This window comes from Sebastes fasciatus, chromosome 8 (assembly GCF_043250625.1).
Source record: "Sebastes fasciatus isolate fSebFas1 chromosome 8, fSebFas1.pri, whole genome shotgun sequence".
In the NCBI taxonomy this organism is placed as follows: Eukaryota; Metazoa; Chordata; class Actinopteri; order Perciformes; family Sebastidae; genus Sebastes; species Sebastes fasciatus.
The window spans coordinates 5,458,979-5,472,073 of record NC_133802.1 but is presented as its reverse complement, the minus strand read 5'-3'; the positions used below and the strand labels follow the sequence as shown (position 1 = coordinate 5,472,073).

Below are 13,095 nucleotides of genomic sequence, written 5' to 3'. Positions count from 1 at the left end.
GATGAGACCGTGTCTCGACCACAGAGGACAGACAGTCAGCACTTGACCAGAGACTTCCTGTTCAAGACTGCCTACTCATCACGCCTTCGTCAGCTCTGTTGCATTAATGGATGTATGATGAATATGTGAAATACAAACTTTCAATAACACTTCCGATGACAAATCTCTCAGCTCGGGTCAGTCCATCAAAATTCAAAGACTTTCACTGCTGCAGACATTTAAATCTTCTGAGCACGTCTAGTTTTTATTGGACAAGTTGGCATGAAGCATGTCAAACTGAGGAGCCATCTCATTAAGCTAGATGCTCCCACTTTTACAGCGGCTGTACGTAATTAATGTGTTATAAATATCCTTTATGATGTCTCCACTTTTCCAGGTTGTTAGGCAGCTTCTGTCACACAGTTATAGACTCACTCTCAATTCTGTCACGCATTACACCTCTATAAGAACAAAAAAAACAGAAGCACCCGACGCTCGCGCTCACATACTCCCCTAATGGAAATGTAAGCATGTGATGCATATTAGTGTGCTGGAAAGACATAAGTCTAAATATTTGTATCCTCATTTGCACACTGAATGTTAACAGCCAGCTACTCAGCCATCTGCTTCAACCTGTAAATCTGTCAAAATGGTCTATATTTGACATGTTTATTTATATTCAACTACCACTGAAGTGACATATTCTCTTCACAGAGAAAGCTCAGCATCCATCTCGGTTAAATAATAACCTAATTTCATCACTACCAGTGTTTGACACTCAGCGCAGGTTTGTCTGTGTGTCTTCTTTTCTAAGTGGCTTTCCTGTTGAGGGGCTGACATGTGGTGATCAGGAGATAACATCATGGACCAGATTGCAGAGGCCATCTGGACGTTTGGATGCAAGTTTTTTTGGTGCTGACAGACGTAGGGAATCATAGTCTGGATCGGAGTGTGGCGAGTATGGTGTTGAGTGAGCCATCAGAGACGACGTGAAGCTTCCGACAGACCAGAGAGCAGCTACGGAGAGAGATGTAACGCAGCCGATCATTTAAGCTACAGTTAGTTAGCAATTTCCATCATTTTCCATTATACCTGCATGTACACATGTATGTCTCATAACAACAAAAAACATCATTTAGTGACTAGGGCTGTCAAAGTTAACGCAATAATAATGCGTTAATTCAAATTCGTTTTAACGCCACTAATTTCTTTAACGCATTAACGCAACTTGCAATTCTTAGGTTGTAGCGGGCCCACTCTAAAGATACTGGCATCATATGAAACTAAAAAACCTAATGAATCCATTGGTACCAACCATGTCATACCAGCTTGTCGCGAAGGAGGTTAAATAACGCTCCAAACTTACACTAAATTTTGGCGAGGACAAATTGTTATGGACATTTTCAAAGGGGTCCCTTGACCTCTGACCTCCAGATATGTGAATGTAAATGGGTTCTATGGGTACCCACGAGTCTCCCCTTTACAGACATGCCCACTTTATGATAATCACATGCAGTTTGGGGCAAGTCATAGTCAAGTCAGCACACTGACAGCTGTTGTTGCCTGTTGGGTTTGCCATGTTATGATTTGAGCATATTTTTAATGCTAAATGCAGTACCTGTGAGGGTTTTTGGACAATATTTGTCATTTTTTGTGTTGTTAATTGATTTCCGATAATAAATGTATACATACATTTGCATAAAGCAAGCATATTTGCCCATTCCCATGTTGATAAGAGGGTTTAAGGTACATTTTAATTTGTGATTAATCGTGATTAACTATGGACCATCATGCAATTAATTGTGATTAAATATTTCAATCGATTGACAGCCCTGATAGTGACATAACCAAGCAAAACCAAACTAAGTATGCCACACCTGGCATTCAGCTGGGCAGACATAAACAGTGTCAGGGGCTCAGACAGAGAGAAAATGGTGGTAAAGAACCAAATTAGTGTCCCACACCACAAAATAATGGTCATTTAGCAAAGCAGGGGGGAAGATCACAGAAAACACCCACTACGTCTGTCTCAAACAGTTATTTACCAACTGGATAGAGAACAGTATTTAATGGGCAGACAGACAGCAGCTAGTTAAAGCCCTCTCTGTCTGAAAAAGTCGTATTCTATCTCTGAGAACACTGATGCAACCTGCACTATATCTTAACTTCTCCTTTTGGCAGCCGCTAAGGCGCTTGCGTTAGTTTCCACTTCTGTAAGTGATGCTTCTAGGATCGTTTTGATTCACAATATTCCATCTGAGTGAAAGCAAAAGTACAACAGAAAGCTAACACATCGTGGAATTTCAAACGTTAAACTGAATCACATGTCATCATATGATGACAGGAAACCTCCTTCCGGGTTACATGCCCTTTAAACAAGGGCTCCATTCACTCACAAGTTGTTGTTTTTTCTGTCACATGTCCATCCTGTAAACTGTAAAGGGTCATGTAAATCACAGATGGGGGCACAAAATCTCCAAAAACTGGCTGTGGTAATCCATCATGTAAAACACGTAGTACCTTTTCCTAAAAGGTTTCCTGTCGGCATGTGACAACAAAACCATCACAGTAACAGCTCAAGCATGTATGACTCAAGCCTTTAAATCGTGCCATGTTAGTTCATATTGAACAAACGGCAAAATAAAAGCCCCTTAGGAACCAGGCCCAGGAAGTTGTTAGCAGCTGTCGTGGACAGTTATAACAACAGAGTCAGCAGCCTCTTTAACTCGTGGGGTTAAATAACATAAATAGGCAAAGATCTCCACTAATTGGTAAAGTGAATTAAAGCTAATGTTTAACAAAGTGACAATCATGATCGAGAACATTACAGCAGTTCCTTGTTTTCAACTCTGTTCGTTGTCGTAGCAATTAACTAAAAATGTGGATCCAGCATCGTTCTGTCTCCCGTGCATCTTCCCACCACCTTTACATCGTTCCACCACTCACTCAGGCTGTCACACACAGTACGCTCTATTGGCTGAACAAGGCATCATTAGACACACTTTTCATTCACTTTTGTCACAAAACGCACACCAAGAGTGTGTCAGAGGAAGTGAGACTACATTAAGACGTAATGGATAAAAAAGAAAAAAAATGAACTGGAAAGGAAGCATGATTCATAGACACATCTCCCACCCGTGCACATATCTAAGATTCTGGAGTCCACTTGCTCCATAACAGGGTCTGAAATTAGCAACCGCCACCCGCCAAATGCGGGTAAATCGTGGGCAGTGGCGGGGTAAAATTGTGAGGCCGTCCACTACTTTGGCGAACAGGGAAAAGGGAACCGAGAATCGGTTCCTAGTTGTCCGATGCCTCCGAGACTATCGATTCCTCCTATTGCTGCTTTCCAACAGCTACACATGCACAATGATGTAACACCACATGTACCCTGTATCGTGTTTTAGTTTGTTTGGGACCAGAGCCATGGCGGAGAGAAAGAAACGCTAAGTAGCGTGGTGCTAATAAACATGAGGGGACGCACCCTATTTTCTCCTTGATAATGCTACATTGTGAACAACAAATCTGTGTTGAATTTGGCAGAAGGAGTAACGTTAGCGGTTAGCAGCCGGTGGGCAGCACAGTCCCACTTGGCTAACTAACGGAGCTAACAGCTAATATTAATGGAGGTTCCATTGAGTTATATCATGATGCGTTCAAGCTCTATTCAGTAAAAAGCACTGGGCGAAGGTAAATTCTAACATTATCATGATGTGTTTTAATGTAAACTTGTACAATTTTGTTTTTGGCGAGAAACTTGTATAAATATAGTTCTTTGAATGAGATAGATTTCAAAAGTGGCGGATAAAATTTCAGAGTGGCAGACAAAAAAAAAATACTTGCAGTGAAAAAAGTTAATTTCATACCATGCTGGATAACTAATTCTACTTGGAGGAAAACATTTCAAATGAGATGGGTTAGGATCAGTCCACTTCAAAATAAATCTGTGAACGAGAGACAAAAGAAGACCTCCTTAGGACTGTGTTGGGTAGTGTGTGATGTGTGTGTAAGACTCCTTCTTAGTCCCATTGTGTCGTGTGAGGCAGCTTCCTGGCTGGACAGCACAAGAGGCATTTACAGTCTGACCCGCCCTGATCGGGCAACACACGTCAGCAGTCCTGTAATCTAGCCCAAGCATTTATCAAACATCTTTATCATATTCTCTCCATTTCAGATGCTTTGTGTTAAGTTGTTTATGGTTGTTTTGTTGTTCAGCAATTTTCTATGTGGCAAATGACCTCTGACCCGGAACGAAGCCACACATCTGGTTGTATTTGAGAAAGCAAACAAACATTGTAAGCCTGCTGACCACGGTTCGTAAACCCCGAATGGGAAGCTCCCAGGGGAAAGTGTTTACCAAGTCGTTCTACAGGTATCCATCCTTCCTATTCAAGAGTGTTCTCAAAAACATGCTGCACAGTTACTGCACCCGGTATCCACCCTGAGAAAGTACTTGTACCAACTTTGTCCGGGTCATGATCTCCAAGGAGACATTAGAGATCTCATGTTGCCGTGCTTTTACAATCCAGGCCAGGTCACCCACTGTATCGTATATCAGCCTGTTGACAAGCACTTCGCGGAGCTTTTCACATACACGGTGGTAGTGTCTCTTATTCGGTGTTTGCTCCCTGTTAACCAAACAGTGCATCGGAAAAGTCTCTCTGTTCAGCATTCTTGTCATTGTGTGGTCTGATATTTGACACAGAGATCAGCAAGATGATATAACACTGATGACTTCTGGTTCATGACTTTCTTACCTCCATAAAACCTCAGATTCCACAGCACACACTCCTGAACAGATCCACTTCCTTAACTGCATAACACAACTACTCAAAGAGAAACATCTAATCCATTAAATACTTAATGTAGCCAAAAGGGTGGCAAAGTCAACATTCACAAGAAGACATCCTTCCACACTGATCATGTAAAATTACTTTTTCTCTTATGCTAATTCACATCTGTAAGAATCTGAAAGCATCTCATGGAGGGAAGGAGGGGGGGGGTGCTTTTTTGACATCATGCCTCTGGGTGTTACAGTGGTTTAGACTTGTTAACTTGAATTCTTAAAATTCCTGCTGCAGTCTTATGCCTCAAAGAAATGGCTTATCAACACACATGACTTTAAAGAAAAGCACTGAGATTAAGTTGGAAACTGGCATATACCCCCATTTATGTAACACGCTGCATTGTAATGAGTTAGTCTGGCACTGTTAACTATGGCAAAAGCTGCACTACAAGGTACCAATTATCCAGAGTGAGATGGAAGGATGCACAAGTGGCAAGTTAAAACATTGACCTCAGGTTAAGGTAGTGTTTCGGGTCTTAGTGTGTAAATGTCTCTGACAATGGGCACTGGTTTAGAAACAGACGGCCAAGAAAGACAAGTTGTTTTGAACATTATCTAACCAAAAATCCAAAACCTGTAGATTACATCCGGCACGATTAATCAAAAGGGAGGTCACAGTATTTTTAAGACAAAATGTTTATCTCTCTATCTTGTTTGCTTAATTCGATCACCAGCATATATGTCCCAACTTAATATCACCTCCAGCATTTGATGGTTTGATTAATCTGGGGGTTTAAGATACATGATGAGACTCTGTATCCCATCCATAGGCTGTATATAAAGATGGACGACGCATCTCCACTTCCTCCCACTGTACAGAAGTGAAGCCAAAATATCCCCGATATGCATACTTGCCAACCTCGATACCTCAAAGATAGGGATGGTTTCAAAACCGAAGCGGGGGGACCTGGGTGTCCTCCCCTCGAAAAAATGTGTTGTTTCCTGCATTCTGGTGACTTTTAAAGAATGAAAATAACAAAATAATAGCCTGAGTACACTGCAACAGCCTTTTTTGGTTAAATAGGCCTAGCCTACTTTAAATTCTCAGGAAAGAAAACGGAATAATTCTGAATGATCACCCCTCTGGCGTAAACTTGTGTGAATCTCTGGTATAAACTACGCTAATATTCATCAGTTTTCATTCATTCACTCTTTTGCCCCTGCTTGAGTATTTATTTTTCTTAGTAGCTACTCTCCATTTCCCTCTCCTTCTCTCACTCACTGAAGGCCCTTTCAAACACAACGCGACAACGGCACCACTGCGCTCTGAAACCCGTTATTGAAAAACAATGAAAAACGGGAGTCTCCCAGGAAAATCAGGAGGGTTGACAAGTATGTCAATAGGGGAGCTTCCTTCTTGAGATTTTGACGTCATTTGGAGCCAGAGTCTGCGCAGTAGTGATTGGGTGGTGGAACCGCAGTATTGAGGTCCCACCCGAAACCAATCGCGAGCTGCCGAGCACGGCCGCAGCTTGTTAGCTAAGAATCACAGCTGCCAATCATGACGTCTCACCCCCTTTTTATAGCATCAAGTAACTCAAGTAACAAACTTATCAGAAAAATGAACACTTGAACATACATCAGCGTGATAAGAACTACCTAAAATGTCAGAAACCATGTTTAGGAAAAATGTATTTGACGTGTACTATTTAGTTTGGCCCACGTCCCATAGAGGGGTCGGGACCTATAGTGCAGCCAGCCACCAGGGGGGCGATCGAGATGTTTTGGCTTCACTCTTGGGGAGCTGTCAGGTCGTCCATCTTTACACAGTCTATGATCTTGTCTCTCAAGTCTTACTAAGCAGCACGCTTTAAAGCCCAGTAATAATAAAAAACCCTCACAAAACCCCAGCAGTCAGCCATAGTAACTGTTCTACCTGCTGTTAGGACTACGCATGCTGTTTTTCCCTTCCACTCTCGCTATATATGTGATGTGTGCCTGTGTTTGTATGACTTCAGTGGGGCTGAGGTTGCAGTGAACTGAAACCACTAGCGATGTGGCCAAGATGAGAGTTAGAATCTGAAGCTATTTATACCCCCCTTTGCCCAGAGAAACTTCATGCTGGTCTTTCCCACCAAGTGGGGAGGGCTGGAGAGATGGAGCGGAGAAAAAAAAAAAAAGAAAAGAAAAGAAAGGAAAGAGGTAGCTCAAGTTTGGAGAGGAAGCTCAAGGCTGGCTTCCTGCACGTCTGTCTTCCTGGGCACCAGTCAGATAATGTGTTTGTATGCATGCACACGCGTCATCCTGTTTGCTCAGTGAGTTTTGTCAACAGTAACTACAAGTGGACGTATTTGACAAGTCAACGACAGCAAAAGAAGAGAAAGATCTGCAGCTATAAGGTGTGCATGCAGTCACACACAAAAAACACAACACAATTTATCCCCACAAACACACGTCGGTATGAGACATGTGTAAACTCACTTGTGTGTGGCCCAAAGCAAAGGTCACAGGGGCAGGATTTCCAGATGTTTCCTATTATCCTGCAGCACTGACGAGACCTTCCTGGTCACACTACTCTCAGTCTCACACTGCTCAGACTCGAGACGGAAGGTCAAAAAGGAGACGAACTTATTGGCCACAGGATTCCACTTAACTGGACAGGATTCACTGAGACATCATGGTCAGTGTGGTAAAAAAAATATAAAAGACGTCAGCTTTCAGAAAGGCAAACCCCTTTATGGTTTTGAAGGAAAATCCCTCACGTCTACCGGGTATGACGCCACTGACCGTATTATAGTCATAGATAGCCTACATTTTGGTGGATCATGTCGGGGAAAATCCAGTTGCCTGGATTAAATCAACAAAGCGCTGCCCTGAAGAAAATCCCCAGTAATCTATGGCACAAAGAAATGATCGATTCAGACACAAACAAAGGAATTTGCTGCAACAATAGCTTGAAAAGAGCAGTTATCACCGTAAATTTGGAATTGAGCAGGAGTCAGCTTGTTTAAATGAGACTGCTTGCACTCACTACCTCAAAGAAGCAATAGATTTGGAGATTCGCAGTGATAACACTGAGCAAAATGAATCCTCTAATCCCTCTTTTCACACCCTCCAACCCCCTTCTCACCTCTTCTCCTCCCACCATCCCTACGTGCTTCCCCCCAGCACATTGGATGAGCTCGTTGGCGCTGGTAATTGCCAGGGGATGAGTGACATGCAGAATGGCTGAGATGCCAAAGCCGGATAACCATCTCTTTTGTGTGTCATTTGCAATCACAGCGATTGAGAAGTGATTCTGTACGGGGGCTAAAGATCCACGAGGTTGTGACGGAGCACAAAGGGAGGTGGAAAATAAATCAGCGATAAGGCAATGGAGAGTGATGTGGGCGTTCAACAGCTAGCTGCCATTCTGCCACTGTTCAATTTCTGTCCTGGACATGGGGGGGGAAACCCCGATGAGACTGAGGGAAACAAAACTGTCAGTTGCCTACAGATAAGAAAGAAGCTGATGGGGTCGACATAAACAAGACTCCAAGTATATGGCTGGACCGTGTATGATCAGTCTGGGAATTTGTGGTTAAATTGTTACACAAATAGTCAGTGGTCAAGTCTATAATGTTAAATCCAGCGGTACATGTCCACTCCGTTCAAGCGGTGACGTAGGCCTACCATATCGTTGAATGCACCTGATTGGTCCCTGGTTTTCTGCAACATGGCAGCCTGCTCATAAACTTTCTGTTATTCCGTCTAAACAATCCACCAAAATCTACTTCTCAAAACATTTTAAGTGAGAAATAGGTTATATGCCACTGCTGAATCTCATTTCATTTTAGAACTAGATCGCCTAGTTTGACAGCTTGGGCCAAGTTTCGTGAGCTGGACGCGTCACGCTGGACGGGCTCATTTGCATGAAGTTGAGATTTAATACAGACCCTCTCCAACTCGCCACAACACTCCCACCATGCATTGGGAGACTGCTTCTCCTGCCCTCAGCACTCCAGCCAAAAATCAATATACTTAAACATCACGGTAACTTTAAAGTTAAATATAGACATGTCCAGATATGTCCGGTCGGTGTAACAGCAAAAGATGTTTCAGTTATCTAAACATCAACAGTATATGTCACGCTGTGGTGTCAGTTCCACAAATCAAAACTTTACGGTCTGCACTGATGTTCAACAAATAGCACTGTGGCATCAGGAGACTAGAAAGCACTGCAACCTCAAACCATGTTGTGTTTTCAGTCATAGAGGCAGTTCACTTTTACTGACTGGGGGAAAACACCTTGTTATCCCTATCCCCGCTGTCACCACATACATAACTCACAGAAGAATGCGTCAGTATATCAAACATGCTCTGTGACCTGTCAGAGGGCATTCGGGGAAATGCAGGAACTAGAGGAGGCAGGTTGACAAAAAGCAGACACCTAAATATGTGAAAGATATCACTTATGATCACAAAAATATGTCTTTGAAACACAAATAACTGCTCAGAAAACAATCTGATTTTAGAACCACTCTCACTTTTCCTTCCCCATCACTGCTTTAGCCTCTTCACACTGAAGGACTATGCATCCCCAACCCACCTACCCCCCACCCTGAACCACTCTGTATCTTTACTGAAACCATATGTTCTGAGCTCCCACAGCCAGACTTCCCTTATCAACACCACAGTGAGCTGCGTGGTGACAAAGCCTCGGCTCCCACTGAGGAAAGAGGAGCCGGCTCAGCTGGACCCTGGACGGAGAGCATGGGAGGGATTTGCAGAGGATTGGTGGTGCTTCTCTCTTGTCAATGTACTCCTTCGGCAACCTAAACCACTGAGCCTCAATGCCACAAAGTCCTCCATACGGAGATTCAGTGGATTTGGTTATGGCCTCAATGTACGCACAGCATATACTATCACATATAGGGTGCATTAATACAGAGCAGCATGCTTGGCATCAAGACTTGTTTACACAGTGTGTGCCCATATGTGAAGATGACTAGTAATGAGGGCAATCTTATGCATCTATTCCAGTCTACAGAAACACTATAACAAGATGATACAAAAAATGTTTACAGTACAGAGCAATGGCACATAACTTGCATATCCTTTTTTAAACTAAAAAGGATGATTCATTGAATTGAGTACCAGAAATAAGCATTTATTATCAAACTGCAAATGTGCAACAGTGGAATACCATCCTCAGGAATTAGGGCTGGGTAATATATCGATCAACCATCAATATTTTGTGATATGAGAGATAGATATCGTCTTAGATTTTAGATATCATAATATGGCATAAGTGTTGTATTTTCCTGGTTTTAAAGGTTGCATTACAGTAAATTGATGTCATTTTCTGAATTTACCAGACTGTTCTAGCTGTTATATTATTTGTCTTTTACACTTAGTCATTATATCCACGTTACTGATGATTATCTATCAAAAAACCTCATGGTGTAAATATTTTGTAAAAGCACCAATGGTCAAGTTAAACCTATAATATGGTCACAACATCAATATCGAGGTATTTGGTAAAAAATATTGTGATTTTTGATATTCTCCATGTCGCCCAGCCCTACCATGAATCCCAACAAAAAGAAAACTATAGTCATAACATAACAATGGAAAATATGGACTAAATCTTGACACTCTGTGTGACTGGAGTCTTAGGGTGAATAAAAGGGCATTCTATGCAAAGACACAGGTGATAACAGAATTTCAGTCTGGGAGCCTGACTCCCCTCTGGTTATACACCGGATGGCTTAAATCAAGACATGCCAATTGATGTGATGATGGGGAGGAGCATGGTGGAGGGCACTGGCACTGACAGCTTTCAGATGTTCACAGGAAAAAGCTCCCAGACTTCTCTGATAAATCATTGGGGCTTTGTCTTTATCATTATGTTAGAACTGGGTTTTGGGGAGGTAGGGGGGTGGGGGAGGTCAAAGCATGTCCCTTTGCTGCCTGGTCTGTCTTGTAACAGAAGATAAGCTTTGGCTGCATCTTGTGTAACCAGGAAAGGAAACAGTGCCACAGAGATTGGCCGCTAAATGTGGTAGAGTTTAAATCCATTCAGTAAAGTAAAGTTCAGGATGCGGTTGCATCTTGAAGCTACATTATGTTGGTATGATCTGGAGAAAGTACTGCATCATCATGACTTGAAGTCTGTAATGATCATTTAGTATCTTTGTGACACTAGGCTACTGTGAACCGTCTGTACAGAAGAACCGATTTATTTCAAGAACTTTGAGGAAGTTCCTTAACACGTGACAGCACAAGAGAAAGAGGGAACCATGACCATGTTTGACAAACGCTTGGCAGTGGAAAATGAACTGAATCATAAGCATTATCCTAAGAAACGGCAAGTAACGTTCACAACAATCAACGGTTGCCTTTTCACCTTTTGAGTCAGCAGGGTGGCAGAGCGAGTATGAGAGCCTGAATCTCTTCCAGCTGAAGGGTTATGTTTTGTTGCTGACCTTTGACATTGTTGTAGAGGGGAGCAACAAAAGAGGAGATTTCCCTACAGCAAGCAATGAAGCATGATAGTAAAGTCACATTATTGCTGTCACGATAAATGCAGCCAATTTGGAGTTAACCACACGCTGACTTTGTCTCAGCTGGAAGCAGACACCACCTGCACTGTGCGAGTACCACAGATGACAAGGCAAGGATGAGGGGAGGAGAAAGACAACGAAAAATGACAAGCAAAAGTGACAAATTGAACAGTTTCCTGCAGGTGGGAGACATCTACACTGGCACTGTGTTGGTGGCTGAAAGGAGCGTGTAAAATTACCAGGACGTTCATTCATCACAGCCAGCTGATGTACAATGAGCGAATAAGTAGCTGCACTGAAATGGTTTCTTATCTCTGTCTGGGAAAAAGGAGGTGTGGTGGTGTTGAATACTCATGAATATCTATTTATTTGCAAAGCCAGTGTGGATTGAGCTCTGAGCTCTTTGCTTGTTTTGAACCTGAGCCTTAGCACACAATGGAGAGGTGTGAATGATGCCCCCAAGCATTCATACCCATATGGAAACCCCCCATGCCTAAATTGTAACAGATCTTCCAAGGAATATGTTTCTATTTGCATTGATAACATTAGGCTAAGATGAAGCAAGTTAGACACAGCTATGCTTCTCCAGCAGCCTGCCCTTTCAGAATAAAGCTGTCAATAAAAAGTCTGTGTGAAGAAAAAACACATTGTGCCGCCAACAAAAGCTCCAAATCACAGCTGCGAGGTGTGTCTGACTCTGGAGCCTGTTTATATATATAACAATAACATGGGATTGAAAAGTTAGAATACAAACAGGGGAGCTACTCTTGTGTACAAAACGTCACGCCAAACCCAAGACAAATCGCAGGTGGTTTTATCTTCATACCCGGTCCGTAAAGCTACAGCAGGGGGGAAATATTAAAGTTGATTTTATCTTACAACGCGTGCCACTGCATGTACTGTATATATGCCGAATTGAAGAGTGTAGCCTGCCATTTCATAAAATATCACCAGTTGTCTCATACAATGTGTATGTTGGTCAAAAAGGAAAGATAAACTTGAATTTCATGATTTATGATCGGGGTTTGGCGTGACGTTCTGTCCGCGTAGGAGAGAGCGGGACGTGGACACAAGCAACGTGAGAAAGGTGATGTCAAACTTACAGACTGGAGGAAGAGCAGTGTCCGGACATAATCCCTCTCGGTGTTCAGTATTTCATTTAAAACACAGAGCCGGAGCCGCTGCTGCCGGTCCGACTCCTTGGTGTTGCGGATCCCGTTCTCATGATGCCCGTCGTCCTCTTCCATCATGGTTAATTCAACCCTCAGAGAGGCTACACAAATACTCTTCTTTCACTAAGTATCCACACTTTGCTGAGTTGTTGCTTCAGTCCATTTTTCAGCAGCAAGTTTTCCCAAAAAGCCCTCAGGAGCAGTGATGCTGCAACGCACCACGCACACTGGAGATAAAGTTCACCAAAAGTACCAAACAACAAGCGGAGAGAGAGCCTGGCTGTGTGGTCGCTACACCAGCTGAGAGAGAGCAGAGCAAGGAACAGTAGATCAGTTCAGACTGGAGAGACGGCAGAGAGCAGCAGCAGCAGGAGGAGGAGGAGGAGGGACACAGAGACAGAGAGACACACACACACACAGGGGGGCCACAGATCACTTCTGCAGTGAGCACACAAACAAACACACACATCTGTAGCCTGCAGCCTGCTCACTGCAGCTTCCATTCATTAGCCTACTGTAGTATAATGTCAGCCTACTACTGAATATTAAAAATAGCAATGTACATTGTCCCTCATGTTAAAGTGGCTCAACAGGAAACAAGTAATATCATATG

General features: G+C 42.9%; 1 protein-coding gene across 2 annotated transcripts in view; it reads right to left on the bottom strand.

Moving 5' to 3' along the window:
* The window catches only part of prex1 (phosphatidylinositol-3,4,5-trisphosphate-dependent Rac exchange factor 1), a 109,761-nt gene extending 96,937 nt beyond the window's left edge, over positions 1-12,824 (bottom strand). For both annotated transcript variants that reach the window (XM_074642925.1, XM_074642926.1), the window contains exon 1: positions 12,414-12,824. In XM_074642925.1, coding sequence (XP_074499026.1) covers positions 12,414-12,560 — 147 coding nt within the window. In that variant the 5' untranslated portion in view covers positions 12,561-12,824. The remainder of the gene's footprint in view (positions 1-12,413) is intronic.
* Positions 12,825-13,095: the final 271 nt, after the last annotated feature.